The 23466-nt window shown below is 40.2% G+C and overlaps 1 protein-coding gene across 5 annotated transcripts; it reads left to right on the top strand.

Moving 5' to 3' along the window:
- The first annotated feature begins 104 nt into the window (after window positions 1-104).
- LOC120411713 (protein scribble homolog) lies at window positions 105-21448 on the top strand. 5 transcript variants are annotated; one of them, XR_005604222.1, is made up of 7 exons: window positions 105-2486; window positions 4607-4843; window positions 5424-5513; window positions 6188-6265; window positions 8011-8106; window positions 14969-15083; window positions 20802-20888. XR_005604222.1 is itself a non-coding variant. In XM_039569340.1 (6 exons), the coding sequence occupies exons 2-6, from the start codon at window positions 4655-4657 to the stop codon at window positions 20952-20954; spliced, it is 606 nt and encodes a 201-aa protein (XP_039425274.1). In that variant the 5' UTR covers window positions 105-2486; window positions 4607-4654; the 3' UTR covers window positions 20955-21448. The 5 variants fall into 5 exon arrangements, 4 of the variants coding, with proteins under 4 accessions (XP_039425274.1, XP_039425275.1, XP_039425277.1 ...); XM_039569340.1 differs by lacking the exon at window positions 14969-15083 and having other exon boundaries at window positions 20802-21448; XM_039569341.1 differs by lacking the exons at window positions 14969-15083; window positions 20802-20888 and adding an exon at window positions 16373-19630.
- The last annotated feature ends 2018 nt before the right edge of the window (window positions 21449-23466 follow it).

The raw sequence follows: 23466 nt of genomic DNA, 5'->3' as shown, positions 1-23466 counted from the left end.
TTCATAAAGATAATGCTATCCACAGTACTGTGTAGACCTGGTGAAAATTCTTCACCAAAATTGTTCTGTTGTCTCTGTTTTACTTTGTAGTGCTGTAGATTAAAGACTAAAATTTCTTGGGTTACAGGTGTTAAACAGGTACTGAATTTATTTTCAGCTGTATGTCAGCATGAGGAAAAGCATCCTGCCATAGGAGAAGGCAGACAGGGAGCAGGAGTGCCCTGTAGCTCTGTGTTCCCAGCTGAACTGCAGGGGGCATAGGGATGTAAAATCTACTGATGTTCATCACCTTGCTCCTTGTGCATACAGGAGGCTGCCACTGCAGTTCAATGTATGCCTAAAATGATGAAGGGATTGTCAGCATAAGCTTAATTAGAAATCTCTGTCTGTTACGTTGAGGGAATAGCCTTTTACTGGTCTTACAGAATTTGGCAGGCTGAGTTTGAGAAGCTGTTGTTTAGGATTAGGGGTCAGGGTCAAACAAGGATGAGACATTTCCTTGGAAGGAGTTAAATGCTTCACTGTACCCGTGTTTATTTTTAGAGTGAAATTGCTTTATGACTTCCTAATGAGCTTAGAAGTTGACAAGGATTTAATTTGTCTCTTGAAATACCCTGAACATTGAGAGATGTCACATTAGCTATTCTGAAATACAACAGACCAAGCCAATAGCAAACAATTTCACCTAGTGTACTGTTTATCTATCTGATTAGAATTGCTATCCCCCTAGTTAACAATCACAGAAAGCAAAGTTTCTGTTTAGGGTACCCTGTGTTTTCCTTATTCAAGATGAGCGTGAAGAAATATCAGGAGATATCCTGCCTTGCATTTTGAATTGTCAGGAGGAAGGGGAGCCACTGCCGTGTTGTGATTGTTTGTGCTGCTTTCCCACTGATAACTAAATTGGCAATCACCTCCAGTGTCCTGAGCAATGTGGTTTAGAATAACCAGGAATATGGGCTATTTATCTGCAAATAGTGGTATCACTGAGTGTCAGTGCAGTTCAAAATGTGGTTTAACAGCAAATTTCCTGCAGAAGCCAATCATGCCTTCCTTGTACAATACAAATAATCCTGCATTGGGGTTATCATCTTTTCAAGGCTCACAGAAAGGTCTGTGGTGTTTTCCAGTGAGGTGCTGAGATACTGTCCATTTCCATTTCCTAGTGTTTTCAGCCATCCTGAAACCAAAAGCAAGTGAAGAATCCCAAGGGGACCTTTGGCAGCTGAAGATGAATCAGTGTGTCCAGCATGAACAATCTTGTCCTATTTCCTTGTCTTTATCAACTTTAGATCCAATAGAGATGGTGACATCTGGGTTGCTGGTAGCAGCAAGAAATCTGTGTGTGTGAATATAAACATTCTGCATTTAAAAAGGAAAATGGAAACTTAAAGAACTGTTAAATCTGAATCAAATACCTGTTAAAACACGTGTAAGTCACCGTGTGCTTCTTATTGCCCCACCACAAGCTTGTTGAAAGTTGTTTTTGTTACGTTGTTTTCTCTATTGATGTATCTTATTTGTATGGCATCAGGATGCTTTTTGCCATCGGATTTGTATCACTGTAAGAAAATGCAGAGGTGAGGTTAAAAGAAAGCTTCAAAGAAAAAGTTACTTTGAAAAGTGACTTCTAAAATACAGTGAAATTTAGGTACATAGGCAACCTTGACACAACTTGTCATGTATAAACTTCTGTGTACGAGTGAGAGAGGTGGAGTATTTTGGATGTAAATAAGTAATGGACATTTTGGGATAACTGGACTATAATCACTTTGAAAATCACCAATCCTTAAAAGATCAGTTAAGTGTTGTGCTTTCTGTTGGTACCATTCAACAAATGAAACATTTTATTTAATGAATAATGAAGAGGGGAGTGACTTAATAGTTTTTTAAACTCAGGTTGTGAGATGAGATGGTCACTAAAGGTCTAAGTGCTCTTGTTTGTTTTCTTAATAGTACACTTTATTGAAGACTGTTGTTGATCATTAATTCTTCTTTATGATGCTGAAGGTAGGCTCGGTCCCATGCTCTTAAAAATCCTTAAAGGCTTCCACTATTTTCAGCAGCCTTTGCTTGCTCTTTGTATCACCAGTAATGCCCATTAACTGGCAAAGTCTCTCTCTGGGACTGAAGGTACCTCTAAAGGTAAAAAAGGGAAACAGTATTTGCAAGAATATAAAATAACTTGCCAGGGAGTTTCTGCACTTACATACTTCAATTGCTTTCTTAAAATCTATTAATTGCCTTTTTTTTTTTTTTTTTTATGTCCTCTTCCCCCTCAGGACTCTATTAAGTGGCTTCCCAAGTCTCCTAAACTGTACAGTGGCCATAACTGGAGCTCCCAGGGCTCTTGCTGGGCCTCGTTGAAGGGAAAGGAAGGTTTTCATGGTGGTAACCTGCACAAATTCAGCTCTGCTAATGGAAAATGGAGAGAAGGAAGGATTAGTCCTGAGCAAGAAGCAGAGGAACTCGAGGATCCTGATGATGTAAGTAGTCTTGAAATTGGGGGAGACAATGTGTATCTATGAAGAGGCTATGGCTGCTCACAGTGCTATGGAGCAGAGCACTTTGGGTCTGTGCATTGCTTGTACTCTCATGTCCTTGCTTGTGCAGATGGTGCAGAGTTCAATGTTTTATTCCTTTACTTTGCTTGCAATTAATCCATCCAACCCTCAAGAGTACAGTTCAACTTGCAGGTTAAGATGAGTAACCTGAGCAACGCTGAGACACGTTTTTTACTTTACTCCTACTTAGATCTGTGGTTAGCAGCCTCCCTCCATCTCTTTCAGGTGAGCAGGTTGTTGGCAGTACTTGGGGCTCAGCGTCTCCCTGGGCCTGGATGGTAGAAAGGAGAGGTTGCAGTGCTACTCTGCTGCACGTTTTGGGTGGTGCCCTTCCAGGATGCTGATGTCTGTGAGCCCCTGCCTGCTGTAGTTTCTCCAGCCTGTGCCTGGCAGGTGTCTGTCACCTATGCAGCAGCCTGGCTGTCCTCCTGGTCCTAGCCTGGGAAAGGAGGTTGTGATTGCACTCTTGCAGCCTTTCCCTCTCAGGGCATTGCTCACCATCCTTCCTGATGTTTGCTGGGAGATGAGGGAGGAACTGGGGCTCCTGCTCCTCTTCCTCTCTTTCCTTCCTAGCCCCTGTGAGGGCTCCTGGTGTGCCCCCTCTTCCAGCCCACAGTCCTGGCTCTTGCTCATGGGCTTCCTCCCTGGCACCCACAGCACTGAGCCATCTCCAGGTTGGTTAGCCTTGCACTGTAAAGAGGAATCTCTCTCAAGAGAAGAAACGTAATGAATGTTTTACGTGAGTTAAAGCTAAGCAAATTTCCTTTTAAGTGAAAATAGGAAGCAATCATGCCTTGTATGCTTTCCCTGGGGTTGGCAATGCTTCTTTCCATCCCAGCCAAAAAGAGATTGTGGGAAAGCACCAATATAGATGAAAAATAAAGTGTCCATTGGGGTTCTGCACAGCTGTTCAAGGTAATGCCACTGCTTTTTATTTCTGGTATTAAACTTCCCAGCTTAGAAAAACACATATGGGGCTTATTTTCAGAGGTGTTGGTGTGTGTTCGCTGCATCATTTTACTGCCAAGAGAAGATAGAAGGATTTGGGCAATATGAAGATCTGATTTGACCTTAACCCATCAGATTAGGGAGCAAAAATCAGCTAAATATAAATAAAGCATTCATAAAATGTGAACAGAATTTGAGCATCGTGTCTGAATTTTGTTTAACCCTTCGCCAGGAATAGCTGATAGCTGGAAAACATCACTACATTTTGCAAACTTGTCTGAAGCTTTAATTGTTTAGTGAATGTATTTGAGTTGTGTATCTCTCTTTTCAAGCCCTTGTGGTTTATCTAAGCATAGGGTGACATTGTGAGCTCCTCACTGCATCTCAGAGTAGGTTCATCCTAGAGCCAGGCTTCAAAGTAGGCTTTAGTATGCATCACCTTTGAGGTTCCATTTCCAGAGGACTCCTAAATCACTTAGGTTTGCAGGTCTCCACTCACTGCCATTTGCAACTAAAGTCAATCCAATGACTAAAAAAAAGTCTTAGATGTGTAGATGAAAGGTAGGGGTTTGCCTTCCCTCTCACACCTATGCTCCCAAAAATGGAATGTGAGCTTTGAGGAACTATGAGAAATGTTTTATTTTCTGTATGGAAATATCTTTCCTTTGCCTTGTGCGTGTGGTTCCTTCCCCTGGAACAGTGGATTCATGCTACGGGGCTGCCAGAGGCTGCCCAAAATAGTCTTGTTCTCATGCTCTGTCATTTTCACAGGGCACTGTAGGATTTATGCACATATGGATATATGTGTGTTACGTGTGCTTGTGCATGCCAGGGAGAGGCTATACAAATCCCAGTCCTCTCCCTGTTCTCACAGTTTCAACCCCAGTCTCGAGGGCAAAACATGCCCAGAGAAATAATGCTAAAAGAAATCCTTGTATGTTTGCTGTAAAGTTCCAGTTTTGTATTCAGTGAAACAAATTCTATCATACAGCAATGTGAGAGTGAGGAACAAATTCCTGTTAGCCTGGGTAAGGTCTGTGTTTCAGATTCTCCTTGCTGTTGCTATGTTTACCTTTTTTATCTTTAACCCTCAGGAACCTATTTCCAAGTTTTCGGGCAGCCTTTTTGATAGCAATGATAGCATGCGAGATCAAAGAAATACCAGAAAAATGCTTCAGGAAAAGCACAAGTTGGCAATGAAAGGGAAGACTCTTCCAGGATCCAGCACTAAGGTGCAGCCACCTGTCTCAGCAGCAGGCAGCTTCCCCAGCGAGAGCAGCCGCATCCCGGACGAGCTGCAGGTGCTGGATGTGCCGCAGCCCCCGCTGAAGGTTTGGAACTGCTGCATGGGCTCTGCTTGCTGCTGGGGGGCTCTGCATGTCTGTGGGGCAGGCCCTGTGTCTGTGGGGGAAGCCCTCTTGTGTGAGGCAGTTTATAAAAGATGCAAAGAAGTGGGCACATTGCATGGCAGATAGCGTGAGGTTTACCTTAAAGAGAGTAAGCTGAGGGTTGTCCTTGCTCCCCATGGCTTATATGGAAAAAGAATTTCCCATTAAAAAACCCCAACAAAGCCCACTTTTCTTGTAGCCGTGCATCTCACTTTATATATCCAGCTTTGGTATTGTGAGGTCAAGTCGAAGGTACATGCAGGTGGGCACTGAGCTGAGTCTTTGTTCAGTCCATGGTTTCAAAGCAGTGGTGACAAGTCTTGCATGTGCCAGTAGGGCAGCACCATTTTTCTACTGAAGAAAAATACCCATTGAAGGGGTAGCACCATTTTACTCTGGGCTGGGCTCTCCAGGGGTATGTCTGCTGGTGTTCAGAGTGGGAGCTAGATTTTCAATGCTTGTGTAACTGATAGGCAAGGTTTTTGATTAATCAGGCTACTTATCCATTATAATTCTTTTCCAGGTAACCATTACTGTGTGCAGTCAAATGGGGAGTCTTGGTATTAGCATTGCTGGTGGAAAGGGCTCATCTTCATGTAAAGACAGTGATGAGGTGCATTTCATTATCCAAAATTTATCTAGTGGTCATTAGGAATAGACTGATGAGTAGTTCCTTGAGTTATTTTGTTTTTTTGTTTTCTTTCTGAGCTTGTCCTTCATGTAACATTACTGTTTTTGTGATAAAGCTAACAAGGGTAAACATAGCTTATTTCCCAGAGTAGGATCTGGCATTAGATCTTGTTGGGGAAGCTCCAGAAGGGATGATTTGGAAGAGAAACACAAATGTAAACCAGTGATTTTGCAAAGGCAACCTGATGGCCGAAACACTGCTGTCTAATTTTAATTTTCTACCTCAATTTGGGGTCACTCCCTTGGCAATCCACATGCCTCTTCATCTCATTTGCTCATTCCCAGGAGCTAACTTGATTTGAGAGAAATATTTCACACATCTTCTCACTGATTTATCATTTAAATAAAGCTTTGTTTTCAAGTCTGTTCCCCATGGCACAGTGTAAACAATTACTGACTTTTGTTCATTGTTGTATATGTCAGCCATGGTGGCTTCTTTTTTTTTTGTCTTGCTAATGTGCTAAGGCATTTAGTTTTTAATTTTATAGAGGCAACAGAACAATAAGTCTTGAAAATTAATTACTTCCCATTTGCTTTTTACTTCTAAGAACAATGGGAGAAACTGTCACGTCTGAAAACTATGTTTTGTGTTACCAGGGGATCCTGATTGCACGGCTGCCAAAAGATGGTCCATCAGACTTGGCTGGGGTACAAGCAGGAGACAGAGTGGCTGAGGTAGATGAGTTGTTTGTCACTGTGGAGCGTGTTCTCTTGTTGTTGTCTTTAAGTCAAATCACTTAGAGTTGGGGAATTTGAGATCCAGATCTAGGCTTGCCTTAGCTTTTTAGATACTTGCCATTATGAAGAAATGATAATAACATTAAATTGTTGTATTCCTTCTTGTTATGTTCTGGTTGTCAGATCTTTATGTTCAAAGTGCTTAACAAAATATTATTCACTTAAATGAATGATTTACAAAGGAAAATAATGGTCTTAGTAAGCAGTTATGTAAGCATAAATGCAGTTGTACTTGATCCAAGAAGCTTTCTTGTGACATGGTATTAGATTTACTAGATGAGTTCATTGCAGTTGTAACAAAGAAATATAAACTAGATGAGCTTGTTTCCTCAAGGTAATTTTTGGTGGGAAGAGAACAGCTCAAAATAATTCCCCTGATGGAGGCTTAAAGTGCCAAGTGCCAAGGGAGACATGTGCCTCTCGGGCTGCTCCACCTCAAGTCTCATCTTTCCTAGCAGAAGCCACATTCTTGAGCTTCAGAGTTTCCCAAGAACAGTGGGAAAAAAGTGGTCACATACAGTTTCGTAATATATACTTTTGATGTACTGTTTGGTTTCTACCTGCTGAGAATGGTGGAGTAGGAAGAGAGCCTCAACAAAATTAATTCGAGGTGAAACTGGTCCATATTTTTTTCAGCTCTTGTTCTCTTAAACTGTCATTTATACTTGCTTATATTAATAGTTTTTACTTCAGCGTGCTCCATGTTGAATTAAGGTGGAGAGAGCAAGCAATATTACATGTTTGTTAAATTGTCAGGAATAGTGATACAACCTGTATCAGCCAAAGATTATCTAATGATAAATTGATCTACTACTTTTGTAAAACTGTGCTATGGACTTATTAATAGAGGATGGTGTTCCATAATAGATAAATATTGTGCTAATTTAACAGTTCTTGAAAGGTTAATTATAGATAAAAGTCTGTATAATTTTACATTTTTTCTTTTATGAAAGGTATTTTAACGAATGCGAGAGACTGTAAATAATTCTCTATGTATTTCACATTATCAGATCACTGGGGAGAAAATCCCAGGATTTTTAGTTGCTGTACCTTTACCTTCTGAGCAGAATTTCTGGTCAAGTTAGTATCTTAAAAATCAGCCCCATTGCTCAGGTTCCTCCATGAGGCTATAATTAAATTATTTTGGGGGCTATTTGGAATATACTAGCTGTTAATGTCTGTTCACTTAATCAATAGTGAAACAAGTGAAAAATAGAAGACATTTCTGTTCCATGCTGTTCTGCCCTGCTGTTATTGTACAAATAGTTAGGATTTCTCCATCTCCCACAAGATGGCAGAATCATTCATCTGTTTAAAGAATATAGGAAACAACTCTCTGCTTTTTGTGTGTGTGTGTGATGAGAAGGGTTTAATGCAATCAGGTGTGCTATAGAAATACTGTTTTGACCATGGGACTATTCTGTGTACAAATAACAAGCATTTTTCTCTTGACACTATGTGTTACAACTTCTTATTCTTGAACTGGTAATTCCAACAATTCAAATATAAAATTCACCAAAAATGGGAAACAGCAAGAATTGCAATTTTATTTGCTTTTGTTGTATCGCCACATGTAACAACAGGGCCAGGTGTTTGTATACTAACTTGAGAGGGAGGGAGGGAACTGCTCTTCTTAAACAGCATTCAGAATAAAAATGTATTTCTGGTGTTTTCTTTTAAAGGCAACCTTTGTTTCAGAACCTGCTGCCCTTGATGCTGGTCCCACTGAAGCTTCCCCCAAGGGCAGCCCCTTCCCGACAGTCAACCATGTCATAACAGTAAGTAGGATGGCCCAGTGAATAACAAATCATTCTTACCTAAGAAATTTGTGTTGTCTGTCATTAATGCTAGTAAACAACTGGCACAGAACTCGACACATATCAGAGATCAGTGACCCTACCAAACATTTACTTGGCTGTCATTGCAGCTGGGACATGGCTTCTGGAGGAGCTCAGCTCCTGGGTGAGCACCTGTGTAGCAGAGCAGGGCTTTTGAAGCACTGTGGTTTGGGGACTTTAGGGTGGTGTCCATTCCCTCCAGTTTAAGTCATTATTCTGTTGTCTGACCTCTGTCTTCTAGCTAATGGAAGGAGCAGCATTTCCAGGGTCCCTCTTTGAGGAGGGAGAGGGTGAACTGCTGCCTGGAAATGACCATTTTAATCTTTTGACTGGAGGGGGGAACTTGTGTCACAGGCCTTTAAGACATGCCTGTATTTTAGGTGACTGGTAAGAGTAAGCCTACTGCATATGTCACAGAAGGAAACAGCTGAGTCTTCAGGGTGGCTTTTAGAAATTCACTTTTTTGAACTTCTCTAGCAAGTTCAACTCTATGAAGTTCAATTACCCTAATCTTGGTCATCTATGTGCACACCTGAACGACGGCTTTACTAGGAAGATACAATAAGATCAAGGTATCTGAATAATTAAGGTCAAAAAGCATCTTACTTGTATGGAGCTTGAAGTACCACGAAGCAACAACTGTTTCTCCTACAGCAAATGCCAGAGGAATGCTTGCTTTGATTCCTCTTCTTTCAGCCTTTTTTTTTTAATCTTTCTCCATGAATACCATTCACAACCCACCTAATGGCAAAAAATGAAAGTATGTAATTATATAAAAGACTATAATGAAAGACCATATCCGTTTTTATTAACCATTTAGATAACTAATGTGATTTGTTAGTTGACTGAAAAAGTGAGCAAATAGATCATGCAACTGTTTTTCTCTAGTTTCCTCTGTTAATCACTGTTTGAGAAGTGCTGAGCTACAGTTTTTGTGCATGAGATAGACTGAGAAAGGTTTTCTCTTCTGTTAGTTGCTTAAAGAAACTTATTTTGAGGCCTCTGGCCTCCAACATAATTTTGTGAAACATTTAGACCAGCTTTATTTTCCAGATGAAAACACTTTGATCAATTTGGGGTTTTTTTGTCCAGCTTTACCTGGTAACTGTTTCTCACAGTCTATCAGCATTGCAGGAAGCATGAGGCTTCCTGTTAGAGGAACCGCTGTTGAAAGGGTTTATTCTTACATTGGTGGTGGCCTGGATCTGTTGCAGTAGTATCTGACTTTCAGTATTTTCATCCAAAAAGAGGAAATTACTGCATTTTTATTCTGTATGCCTCCCTTTAAAGTTCTTCAGCTGTAGGGGGTGGGGAGGAGGCAGATTAGACTGAGCTGCTTAACTTAGAGCAGAGTACTCAGAGGGAGTCAACTGGCTGAATATGTTCCCAATGTCAAAAGTACCTGATGTGCAAGTTCTTTTGTGAAGAAACATTTGTGTTTCTGGCTTTTTTTTTTTTTTTTTGAAATAAGAATCTTCCTGCTGTAGCAAATTATGTGTGTTACTGCCTGTAACCTGGAGCAGCATTCATCAATTTTAGGGATTATGGGCTCATGGGGAGTATCCTGCTGACTTGGGAGTGCTCAGTTTCTCATCTGTTCTCACTTTGAAGTCCCTCTTATTCCTCAGTAACTGAAAGAAATCTTATTATCTGAAAAACGTTTAGAGCCTGGCTTCTCATGGAGGACTTGCTTTGCATGTTCAGATAAGCAGGTGGCAGTAGGACCTTAATGCAGAATCTTCTTCTGTGCTAGGAATATAGGAAGGTTCATTTCCTTTGTGTTTCTGATCAGGTTTCAATAGAAGATGGTTGTGTCTACACATCAAGGGAGGGAAGGATTGAAGCATAATGGCAGAAAAACCAGAGACTCCTATTAATATTCTGCAAAAACCGAGTATGTGCCAGATGGTGTCATCTTTCTTCTCCCTCTCCTCCATGTCATCATCCTGCCTTCCAGCAGATACTGTCTTCATCTGTTTATTTTTATTGAATTTTAATAAACATCCTCTTTGCATATGCTCTCTGTGATAATATTTGTCTCATTCTTGCTAGGCACAGCCCACCCCATCTCTGAGCCTGCTGCTCTGGCATTGCAACAGGCGCCGCTGCTGCCAGCTTCAGGTTTGCTCTCTGTTTTCCACAGACTTGGTTGCTCTACCTGCTTCTAAAAGGCTCATTTAATTGTTAACTCATCCAGTCAAACTCAATTTCAAACCCTTTGTGCCAGCTTTAAGATTTCATGACAGTGTGAATGACCAGTAATTAATTGGACAAATGAAATGTTCTTTCACAGTGAGTCATTGTTTTGCAAAGGAAAACTGAGAATCTTCCTTGGTTTTAATTATGATTATTTTGCTGACATGTAGATAGAGGCCTCAGAACTTTAATTACTATTAGATAATTTTTACATGCAGTATTTTATAGACTTGCCTCAGTTAGGCTAATCACAGCTCAAAAATACGAGAACATTTTTTTACTTTGGTTAATATGTATATATCTAAATAGAAATACTTGAACTGAATATAAATCAAAAAAATCAGGGATATAAACACATACCCATGCTGACTTTAACAGAAGGAACTTTAACTTGGATTCTGGAGTCTTCCTTTCCAGTTCTGTTATTGTTTCCTATTCATCATCTCAAACATAGAGCCAACTCTTCACAATCTTTCTCCATCATAAATATTTTCATTCAAGTTTTGACTGAAATTCCCAGTGGATTTTGTCTGACTGAATGGAGAGCGTTGACAGGTTTCAGCATCTTCTGTCATTTCATAACATGCATCATCATGCCATCTTCTTTGACTCATTTTTGGGGTTGTCAACATACAAGGATATTAGATACTTCATCATTAATATCAAGTCTTCAAGATATTTTAATCACTTAAATTGTTATCATATTATTTGATTTAATTTTATGCCTTTGCCCTGGGAATTTCCTCAATTGTATTTTTTCATAGTTCACCAGGGGTACAAGTGTCACTCATATTGGGATTTTCAAGGATGGTTAAAGTAAGAGTTATCAATTAAAAGTGATTGTGTGAATAAATAAATAAATATAGGTGAATCTTACAATATTGGAAAAATCTGAAGAACTTCTTCAGGCTAAAAAAGCCAAATTTTTTGGCTGCTCTGTTAGAAATGCAGAGATAGCAAGCATTCCTAAATCTGCCGAGAAAACAGCTGAGTGTACTAGAACCTGTAACATGTATCAAAATGAAATCCTCTTGTGCCTGCACAAAGTGCATAAGCAGATACACCATCTCCCACAGTATGCAGCTGATGGATTTCTGCCTTTTTCTCATATTTTTCATTTGCAAGTTGTGAGAAATCTTACATGGATGAGAATCCCAGCAGATCTACCTTCTTCATTTCCAGCTGATAGACTTTTCAGGAAAAAACCTTGATGCACTTACATTAGTTAAAAATCTTTAAAAATCTAATTATCAAACCCTTTCTTTATTCATCTGAGTGTGTTAGTTCTAAACATATCAGAAAATTGAAATCACACAACATAGAATAAAACTTTTTCCTTGTTTCTTTAGTCATTGTCTTACTTTGTTCAATTTTAAAAGCAAAGCCAGTGGAGTACTCAGGTCAGAGAAGCAGTGTAAAAGGAGACAACTACAGTGAGATTCAGAATGTCCCTATCATGAACAAAGCCAGGTTTCTTCTGAAGCTTGTTTCAAACAGTGAAGACCTTGCTCACATCACATGCAGTGTTTGACTGACCCGTAGCACCGTAAGTTCTACTACTTCAAGTTTCTTATGAGGAACTGCTTTATCCCTTCTCCAAAACATTTTCATAACTCTTTTAATCTTGTCAGGTAAGGGTGTTGATGTTTTTATGTTATTTTTTTTTCTATTCTGATAAGCTAAGTTAGTTCTAGAAGTCAGGAATCTAACTCTCCACTGCCTTGCACCTGGTGCTGGTTTACATACGTTTGCAAAGAAGCCTGTGAGCCCTGCTGGTTTAGCTAACCTTAGTCATCTTGTGAGCTCCAGTGGAGTGTAAGCACCCATGTGCCGTGTGATCACCTCCTCCATTTCATCTCCTAGTTTGCTTCTGCTTTTATCTAAGCAGCTGAGTATTTCTGAGTCACGATGAAAGATAGAAGATAAAAGGTGTGTGTTGTAGACACGGTGTTTGCCTCCATAGTGTAGTGGTTGGGGAACTTATTTTGTGAATTTGAAATTAAGTTCCTGCTCCCAACAAATGCTTCTGTTTGCACAGTGTATCTTTTTCCTCTCTTTCTTTTAAGTAGTTTTCTCACAGCACTCAGTCAAAACTGACTCATGTCAAACTTTAAGTTCTTGGATTTTGCAAAGCTTGTAATTAACAGTGCTAAATAGGAAAAACCTTTTAAAAAGACAGGACATTAATTTATCTTTTCAAGTTACCATATTAAAATACCTCCAAGTTACAGGAAATCTACAAAGCGAGCTCATCATATGGTAGACAATATAAGCACTGCCAACAATATAAGCAAAAACATATGAAAGACAAATCGACTCAAGCAAAGCACCTGGAACTGTGCTGTAGGACAGCATATTATTTGAGAATAAAAGAGGATAAGTATTGAAAGAATTACACAAATGATAAGCAATGTCTCCCCTTGTAAAAGGCATCCTCATGGACTCTGCGGGAGTACTGCAGGGGAAGAGACTGTACTGAGTTCCTGCAGGCTTTCAGATACAGCCACTGCCTTTCACAGGGGTGATGAGTTTTCCTCAAAAAATCAAAGGGTTGGTAGCTTGGACCATGGGTAGCACTGCTTATGGGGGCAATGCCTTTTAAGTCTCCCGATGTGGTCAGAGCAATGGATTTTCTTCAACGTTTTCATACAATCAGGCAATAAATGATTACACAGAAAGCACTTATATGAAAATCTGTAAATCAGGTTCCAGGGTCAGGAAGTCACTTTCCAGTGGTACATTAATAGATGAAAGAAATAGAGCAAGGACAATTTTTCATACACAATTTCGATCATATAAAAGCCTTTTGTGCCTGACAGCATTGTAGATATGGCACAATGGGGATTGATCTCCCATTTTTGTGCTGAGTTTGACAGAGCTCCACCTTTCTTGCCTTGTGCATTGCCCTTGGGAGGCACTTGGCAGAGAAGCAAGAACAGAAAGGAGCTTTGCTCTAAATGTGACATGACCAAATGTTGTATATACTACATGCTGGAAGACAGATGAAACACGCAAGATGTTCTCTTGCTACTCCAAGTAGAGAAAATACCCAGTTTTAAAACTGAGCTGTTAAATATATCAACATCTAGAAAATTCCCGCAGAGGAAATTTTCATAGAATCATAGAGTGGTTTGGGTTGGAAGGGACCTTTAAAGATCAGCTTATACCCTACTTGTAGTGAGCGGGGACATCTTCCACTAGAACAGGTTGCTCAGAGCCCTGTCCAACCTGTCCTTGGATATTTCCAGGAATGAGGCATCCACATCTCTCTGAGCAACCTGTTCCAGTGTTTTCCAGTGTTGTCTGGTTCATTGACTTCCAGGAAATCATGCTGAGCTGAGTTAGATTTTGGAGTGAATCACTCTGCACAGTGCGAGAATAGCAACAGGGAAGAGGGATGGGCTGGTGGGGTAGCCCCTGCTCAGGGCTCTCTCCAGGCTGCTGCACACAAAACTGAGGCAGCACTTCCAAAAGCATGGTGCCAAAGCTCCTCTGTCAGTGCTTGAGGGTAGTGTGGCTGCTCCAAGTGCAAGGATGAACTGAATTATGTGCTGCCCTCTCCCAACCCCAAGCAACAAAAGGAGGTGTTGTGAGCCAGTTGCTCCCAGAGTGCAGCAGCACAGGTCACACAGCTCTCCTTGTGCAGAGCTCTTCTGTAGCCAAGAGTAACGAGGTGCTTCATCCACGCCTCACCAAAAATTTATCTTCCCCAGAGTGCAGGAGAGGTTTATACCTCTCTCTTCATCCAACTTCACCATTTCTGGAGTTTGGCCAGAGGTCAAACACAGCAGAAAAATAGCATTGTAAAGTGCCAGGGAAAGGGATGCAGCCAGGGATTTCCATGGCCAGGAGAGTTGAGGGTGCACCATAAAACACATGCTGGGTAAAATGTTCCTGATATGCTATGGAAAGGGAGCAGTGTTGAATGCCCAGATGGGGTTTCCAGATGCCTGTGCTTCCATACACACAGCTGTGCATCAGCCGGATCCTGGCGCATGCCCCTCGCCCCTGCCCCAGCTGCGCCCTGGCTGCTGTGCCTGCTCCTGCCTGGCCTTGGGATTGCTTGTGAGTAATGAACTCACAAGGAACCAATTAGATCTCTTTATCTCTCTTTGACTTGTATTTCCTTGTTTCCTTTTGGGGAGAAGGTTGCTTTTATCTGTTGTCTCTGACATCACTGCAGTTAAGGACACCATCAGATGCCGGTTTGTTCTGAACCGTGCAGCAGAAGATCTGCCCCTTCTCTGCTGTTCTGTTGGATGCATTTTTGCATCCTCTTTTAAAAACTTTTATTTAAAAATCCAGCTGTGTAATATTTTTTAGGCATGAGTAAATGCCCTTCTTTACTAAATTCAATTTAGACAGTTTCTTCTGTGAATACACTCATTATCAAATGTGACCTTTTGCATCTAGCAAAGGCATGTTTTCATTATTTAGTGAGAAGTCTAAATTTCCTGTTTAGGTCTAAAAAATTACTTCCATGCCCAGTGATGATAAAATAGGTAAGACTAAGTGTGAAATCATAACATTATTCATGGGGTTTATGTAAACCCTTGCACATGCTCTCAACTGTGTTGATAATTTTATTTTCTCCTATTTTCCCCAGTTAAAGGGTACCATCCTTAGCACTGGAGTCAGTGAAGATCAGCTGTGAAGTCAAATTTTAAAAATATGCACTGTTTAGATACATGGAGCTGAGCAGGCAGGCATCCCTATTACAGGTATTTTCTAGCTGGGGAATATTTTCTTTAGAAAGTTACCTGTTTGAACTAGAGTTAAAAGTATGTCTGGTTTTCTTCTTAAAAAGGGTGAATCCAAATTCTTTTTTCCTGCCCTTATTCCATCAAACTTTGGCCTCTCATGTGTTGTTTCACCTTCTGATTTGTAGCCTCTCTCCCCAGCAGCTGGCCTTGCTGCCAGGTGTGATTTGCCCTGTCACTGCTGGTTATGCCTTTGATGTGAAGCTTGGGTTGCAGCTGTGACTGTTGCCTTGAGAGCTTTCCTCTCTGGCTAATACTGGAATATGGACCTGTGGACTGGGGAAGGCCAGGGGACGGGAAAGGCTTATAAAAGAAAAAAAAAAGATGTTTGTTCTGTTCAGTTTTAGTTTTGAAAAAGTTATAAAAAGACATAATGAACTGTCCTTTATGGACTGTTCTGTAATGTTTTGGACAGACATTTTGGTTAGAAGTAGGTAAGGAAAGCATATGTGCACATCTGGAAGTTAAAAACTATTGGATGTTAACCTGTTGGCAGGACATCTCATTTATCATGTTTTAAGAAACTGCTTTCATTTGAAGCATCATAGCTACTTGTGGGTTTGTTCCCATCCTGTTTCAGTATGAAAGAATTTTTGCAGCCAAGAGTGCAGCTGAATTGCCCCAAGTTGTTTAGATGGCTTTATTTTGCATCTTTCTGCAGAGGACCCGGAGTGCACAGGCAGCTCCTGTCTGTGTTCCAGTTGAAGGACTCTGACTTTCAATGTAGGCTGTTAATCCCATTAAATGAGAGTGTCTGAAATAATTTGATTTTTAGTTATGCCTGATTCAAACAAAACGGAATTTTTTTAATGTAGAAAGTCTTAGTGGTTATGTTATAAAAAGTGACACAAACAAGGTAATGAAAGAAGTTTCCACAGTGAACCCACTGGTTTTACTACAAGACATGTCTGTTGTGAAGTTTATAGGCACTGAAAACGTAATTTCAGGGGAAAATGGAAAAATAGTAACTTGTTTCAAGTGCATGCAATGCATTTGCAATGACGCATTTTTCTGAAAAAGTATCCTATGTATTCTGCCGGTTTGAGGTTGAATAGTAGTTCCACTATTATTTAAATAATAATATTTAAAGCATGATGATGGAAAGTGAAGTAGGAAGACATTGCAATTTCCACATAAGTATTTTAAACAAGTTTGAACACTGCTGCGTAACAACCAGTGGAGAAAACAATGGAATAATAGAAAATCTAGATAATTCTTCCTCCTACACCATCATAATTTTTCTTTTGCAGAATTATCTACAGAGGATGGAAGTTTCACACCTTCCCACATGCCTTAGACAGGCAACTCAGGTGCCTGTACTGGAAGGGTTTTCCTCATTGCCATCCTAAATGTCTCTGCCTTGCCCTGTCTGTAATGGGCAGTGGAAATAGTTTGCTTCCTCTTTGCTGTGCCACTTTTTCACATAGGAAATCTATTCTCTTATCTTCCCTCTATCATGCTGCACCAGGAAATGTACATTCAAATACGAATAGTAAAGAAAAGCTCCAAGAACAAAGCATGTCTATTCAATAGGGTAATGCTGAGGTCAGTGAAGATAAGCAGGGAAATATGAAAGCAAAGGTAAAATCGTCCCAGGATTCTGGGAAGAGAAGGGCTGGGTTTGAGAAAAGGATGTAACAAAATACAACGCAAATTTAGAGTTGTCGAGTTTTGTTACTTTCCTTTATTTGTGGTTTTGTTGTTGTTGTTGTTTTTTCATTTTTAAACAAAGCTGAAAGAGGAAAGGAAGCTGATAAAGCTTGTATTGTGATGTTCCTGGAGCTTGGGTGAATGTGAAGGCAGTGACAGAGTGCTGGGTTCTTAGGGGATGGTTAGGTAAAGATGGAAAGGCCACTGTGGTTAGAAATGTGATGTGTGTTTGTTACACCTATTTTCTGTTGCTTTTGGTTTATAGAGGAGATTAATTGATAACTTTTGCTGCGAGGAGAGAGAGATTAGAGGCCTGAGCCTCTTATTGAATTAGACCTTGTACAAATGCATGCTCTATTACTTAGTTGCATTTTCAATTGCATAATTGGCACAATCTGCAACAGAGTTCTTTTTTCATTGGTACCTATGATTCAGATTTGAGGAAATGAGCACTCTTCAGGGTCCTGTCAGAGAGACAGGCACGGAGGAGGATAAGTGGCCGCAGGGGAAGGAGCAGCGATGGTTTAGGGACAATAGTGATATGGGTTCACATGGGGTTTCAGAGGGAGAGTGGGCAGGGAGACGTGCAGAAAGCAGAGGGACAGAGAACACAGCTGCACTGGGACCAGGACATTGATTTGTTAGACTCAGCAGTACGTCTCCAAATCAGCGAGAGTCAGTGTACGTGTGAGCTTTCTCCTGCCTGGAGAGGGTACAGAGGGGCTGCTGTAGATCAGACCTGAGCCCACTCTTCTCTTGCGAGTGGAAGTTTCCAGCCTTTGCAGCACTTACGGGCTGAGACACTGTTCAGCCTCTGCTATAGAAAATTGGCTGCTCATTTAGTGCTGGTTCCTCTTTCTCTGCAGCAACATGAAAGATTAGATGTAAGACTTCTCCAACACCGTGTATTTTGTGGAGTAGTTAATACAATTACCACAGAAATGTTGAAGGAGCACTTTTCATCAATTAAATTTACTTTATCATTTTTAGACCTAGTCCCATTGTAATATTTGAAAGATAGGATGAAAGCAGTCATGAAATGTTTGAAGAAAATCTTTTTTAGAGAATTAGTTTTGGCTCCTTGGAAAGTGGGGAGTAGGAACCATGCTGATAAAGAGTGCTTAAAAAAATGACATTCAAAATGGCTAAGGTCTTTTCTTCAAAAGGTCAAATAGGTACTGGTGACTCTGCATTGCTAATGAAATACACGTCAGTCATGGGGAGGTGTGCGCATGTCTATTTTTGAACAGCACAGTACACAAAGAAAGGTCTTCCCTGAGCTTGGAACTGACAGCTCAATGAAATGCAAAGCCTGGTCCTGGATATGACTGTAGGTAACTCAGGGCATAGACCTCTGCAGTAGTTCTTGAGGTGTCAGAATTTCATTATGTGACCCAGTAAACCACCTGTATGTATAGATGTGCATTTGCTGTACTGCAAAGCAGCTGGCTGCTGGCTGTTGATAAGCTGGAAGCATCTTTCAGCAAAGAACAGAACCATCCAGTGCAAGGAAAGCCTAAAGTGATGTCACGTGTGCATGACAAAAGCAAATCTTCCCAGGAGCTGTTAGCTTGGCCAGTGCTTAGGATCTGTAGAGGTTATTTAAAGCTTCCAGAAATGTGTCCTTCTTAGTTTAAGCAGAAGGAAAAGAAGAGGGGAAAAAAAAGGATATATAATTGGGTGCCCAGTACACCAGGGTATAAACTAAATTTATAGCTGGTTTTAAAATTAGTTTACTTCTGTCAGGGGTGAGTCTCAGCTCTGGACTGACACCTGCACTTTGGTGTCTACGTGTAGTGTGCCGTGAGCTGGGGGGAGTCGGAGCTAATGTCAGGGGAGCCTGGGGAGTAATTCATTTTAATTCAATGCAGAAACCTCCTGGCTGAAAGTTCAACAGCTACAAAGCATCTATATGCTTGTGTCATTTCCTAAATCAAATAATGTACAGCAAGGAAGTAATATATAAGCAATTGAATTGTGTGGTGTCAACATTAAATGTTATTATGAATTTGAAGTAGCTGATAAATAAGAAGTACTAACTTTCCTGAAAGTTTTCATATTGCTCATAAGATGGCCACTTTATTGCACATTATCATATTACATTTTCCTTAGATATATTGACTCACCCTTATATGTTTTCATTACATGTTAAACTTTTTTTGAAATGCAGTAAAAAGAGGGTGATTTTGTGCATCAGAGTGAAATTCGTAATAATCCATTCATTGATAAAACAATTACTGATACATTATTTGACTATACATAAAGAGCCTGCCATTGTTTTTTTCTCAGTTACAGCAATTAAATTAATTTTAAAACATTACAATATAATTCTCAAAGAATAAAGTTCTTATCCAAAAAAAAAAAGAATCAAATCCATGTATGCATATTTTACTGACAAATTTAAACACTTTCTCTTAATGTTTCTTTTAAATATATTTTGTCAGTAAAGAAGCCAAAATATGCAATTTTTCAAAGATCAATAATTGATATGCTTTTTGGTTCTTAATGAACCCTTTATTGCTTTCAGGGGGATGAATTAATGAACAATGAAGTAAAATTAATTTTTCATATTTACTTGTCTTTATTTTTAAAAAATATTTTACTCTTTTTTTTTACGTATAGAAGGTATTTTAAAAGATTAGCTAATTAGAGGAAGAGGCAATTTATCCTAATCTCACTTTAATTATCAATGGCTTTTTGGCATAAACAAAAAATGAAAGGAAGGCTAAGGAGAATCATCCTTTACTGGATGTGATAGGAAACATAGAGACAAAGGATAAGGTACTTAATGCCTTCTTTGCCTCAGTCTTCAATAGCAAGACCAGTTGTTCTCTGGGTTCCAGTTCCCTAAGTTGTAACACAAGGATAGGGGGTAGAACGAAACCTCCATAATCCAAGGGGAAATGTTCAGCACCTGCTGCACCACTTAGACACCTACAGGTCCATGGGGCCAGATGGAATCCACGAAGGGTACTGTGAGAGCTGGTGAAGCGCTCACCGAGCCTCCTGTCACCATATATTGGCAGTTCTGGCTAACTGGGAAGGTCCCAGTTGACCCTCCACCAGGCTGGGTGGGAGTGTAGATCTGCTGGAGGGTAGGAAGGCTCTGCAGAGGCATTTGGACGGGTTGGATTGATGGTCCAAGGCAATTGTGTGAGGTTGAACAAGGCCAAGTGCTGCACTTGGGTCACAACAATCCCATGCAGAGCTACAGGCTGGGGCTAGAGAGGCTGAAAACCTGCCCAGTGGAAAAGGATCTGGGGGTGCTGGACCTCAGCTGGCTGAATATGAGCCAGTGTGTGCTCAGGTGGCCAGGAAGGCCAGTGGCATCCTGGCCTGTATCTGCAGTAGTGTGGCCAGCAGGACCAGGGCAGTGATTGTCCCTCTGTACTCAGCACTGGTGAGGCCACACCTCGAGTGTTGTGTCCAGGTCTGGGCCCCTCACTACAAGAAAGACATTGAGGGGCTGGAGTGGGTCCAGGGAAGAGCAATGGGGCTGGTGAAGGGTCTGGAGCACAAGGGTCTGTGAGGAGCAGCTGAGAAAAGGAGGCTCAGAGGAGACCTCATTGCTCTCTGCAACTGTCTGAAAGAAGACTGTAAAAAGGTGGGGGTCAGTCTCTTCTGCAATCCAAAAAGTGACAGGGCAAGAGGAAATGGTCTGAAGTTGTGCCAGGGTAGGTTTCTATTGGATATTAGAAAGAAAGTCTTTATAGAAAGGGGTTCAAGCATTGGAACACACTGCCCAGGGAAGTGTGAGTTGCCATCCCTGGAGGTATTTAAAGGACATGTAGTTGTGGCGCTTAGGGACGTGGTTTAGTGGTGGACTTGGCAGTGCTGGGTTAGTAGTTTGACTTGATGTTTTTAAAGGTCTTTTCCAACCTAAACAATTCTATGATTCTCTATGGTGTTGCACCTCTCACATGTTTTTCTCATCACCTTTTTCCCCTGTCCCTTTAAAATATTCCCTTTAAACACTTCCCTGCTCTTGATCTGATTCTTTTCTCTGAAATCTTTTGCATCTTGCTGAAGATACCTCGGATAATCCTCACACGCCCTTCCACTTCTGATGAAGATGCAGACCAGTTGCCCCCAGACCCTGATGACTTTGAGCCCGAGGAGCCTGACAGCGCAGAAGGCCATGCCTATTCAGACTGTCTGAGGAGTGCTTTTTATCCTCCCTAATAAAGTACTTTTCTGGAAGGAGTTCATGGGTGGTTTTCTTTCCCGTTGTTTGACTACATTTAATGTAGTACTTGAACCGCTATGCCTTATTTGTAGTGCAAACCATTACATGGAGGATGGATTTGAGCTGTGGGAGGAGAACCCTGTTTGTATTTCTTTGCCTTGAACTTTCCTTTGGCAAGAACTTGAGAACCTGAAATGAAATGCACTGGGTCAAGTCATGTGAATGTCACCACATGTTTCAGTAGCCACTTGTAAAGGTACCCTGCAGCACCTAAATGTAATGGAGAAAAAACCAGATGATTTTTATTTAGAAGGTACTTTACCCATTGGAAATACACTGAAAGCAATTGTATAGTTTGGTGGGATTTTTTAAATCTTGTATCCATGTTTTGTCTATACAGCTCGTCCTTCTGTGTCCCCCCAGGTTCCTATGATTTGTCCCTTTTAATGTTATTTTCTATGAGAATTAAAAAAAAAATTCCATCTTTTAATTGTGCTGGTTTTTTTACCCATTGAGAAATGTTATTTGTGTTGGAATTCTGTATCTCATTTTAATGTAATAAAGAATAGTTTCTCCAGTTATATCAGTAATGTGAATGTATATCAGATTTGAGCAGGACCTGTCAGCTGTATTTTATTAGATCCAAATGCAGGAGGCACCTTATGCAACTATGTACCTGAGAGTGAACTGAGAAGTAATTTCTTATGCTTGTGGAACTATCTGGAACTTACTTTTTTTTCTGACTTGCATATAAGCAGAACACTTTTAATTTGGCTTACTGCAGTATGCCTGTATTTCATGTATATATATGTGTGTATGTGTGAGGTAAGCATTTAAGAGCAAATTTTCCTGTACAACAGTTTTCAATCCTTTAATTCTCTTCACTGCTATTCAGGTTTCTAATGCATTTTAAGGTGTTTAAGAAGAATCTTTTGGGACTGTTCTTAATTTTGGGTTCCACAGTGCTGCCTTAACTCAGAGGTGGGGTCTGGCCCTGCTAGACTTGAATGCCGTGACTTCCTTTTCATGTACATAAAGTATGCATTGATGTTTTTTATGATGTTTATGATCTTTATACGGTTTATTTTCCTGTAAATGTAATATAGCACAACCCACTGACCTGGTAAATCCTCATCTTTTATTCACATTTTTGAGAAGGATTTCTCAGGTGATCGCTCGTATATAACTTCAATGAATGCTGGTAGCTGCCTTTTACAGAATTACAAAGTTCCCAGGAGGAGATGGCTGTCACAAAGACAAAAATATCTCCTACTAACAGAAGGGATATTTTATTTTGAAAAGATAGATTTGCACTAACACTATGATAACAAGTCAACGGCATCCACTTTGGTTTTATTATCTTGTACATCTGCATTTTAATTGAAGATAGCAATAGGAATATTAAGCTAACTTAATTCATTTGCAAAATAAACATTATCGTAGAATCTGCTGTGACTTTAATATTAAAGACTGTAGAATGTGCATAAGCATAGGCTTAAATGATATTGATAAATGAAATAATATTTAAAATATTTGCTTCCCATCTCTTCCTCCAAAACAGGGTTCTTCCACCGTGACTTAATGTTTGATCAATGCATGTTGCAAAAATATCAGTCTCAGAATCCACAAGTGCTTTGGCACTCTAGCTAGTAATGTATGGTTTACTACTGCTTTATTGTGTCTTACTAGACTGCAAAAAAACCCCCAAACTCATTCAGCTGTTCTAAACCAGCCTTAGATTGCAGAACAAGTGGTAGTTGAAAGCTAGTAAAACAAAAGTAAGAGTTCTGTTGAGAACTTGGTATTTTCTTCCTTTTTAGTTCCCATGCATAAATATTTGTTTTAGATTCTTCATTAGAGCTCAAAAATCAAAATATTTGCTATCAAAATGACAAGCTTTTAATCAAATGCTGTCGCCATTCAGATAACTTAAACACTGAGATCTTTGTCCTTTTTGACTGATTTTCAAGGCAAATTTCGTATTGCGGTGTTGAGAATTTTGCTGTGAATATCAACTTATGGTAGTAACACTCTCTGTGGACATGCAGCTCTACAAAATATATCAGTCAAAGCCTATGCTTATTCAAGCTTCAATTAAGAAAAAAAAAGTCAGTGGCAGTTGATTATGTTTTGCTTTTGTTCTGCAAAAGAGGGGCAGAGGTAAAGGTCAGATGCTGCTGTCCTTATCAGCACTGAGTAATGTCTCTTTTGAGGTTTGGCTGTTTGATAAGAATGGGCAGAAACAGAAGGTGGAGAGGCTCAGTGGGAGTTGGTCTGTTAATGACAGCTCATATCCTGTGCTCTCATTTCCTGCTGACCTGGGAGGTGACTAGAAAAAGCCACTGCCTGGCTATGGAGCAGTCCCTTGTTAACTGTGGGGAACGGGCTTCTCCTCATTCGCAGCTGCCACATCATTTAAAAGATAGCTATGAAAGTATTTAATGCTTTACTAATGTATTTCATTAGCTCCATCCTATCATTGTTACATCCATCGTTGTGGAGGAAGGC

Source organism: Corvus cornix, chromosome 3 (assembly GCF_000738735.6).
Source record: "Corvus cornix cornix isolate S_Up_H32 chromosome 3, ASM73873v5, whole genome shotgun sequence".
NCBI classification, from domain to species: domain Eukaryota; kingdom Metazoa; phylum Chordata; class Aves; order Passeriformes; family Corvidae; genus Corvus; species Corvus cornix.
This window is presented reverse-complemented; position numbering and strand designations above follow the sequence as displayed.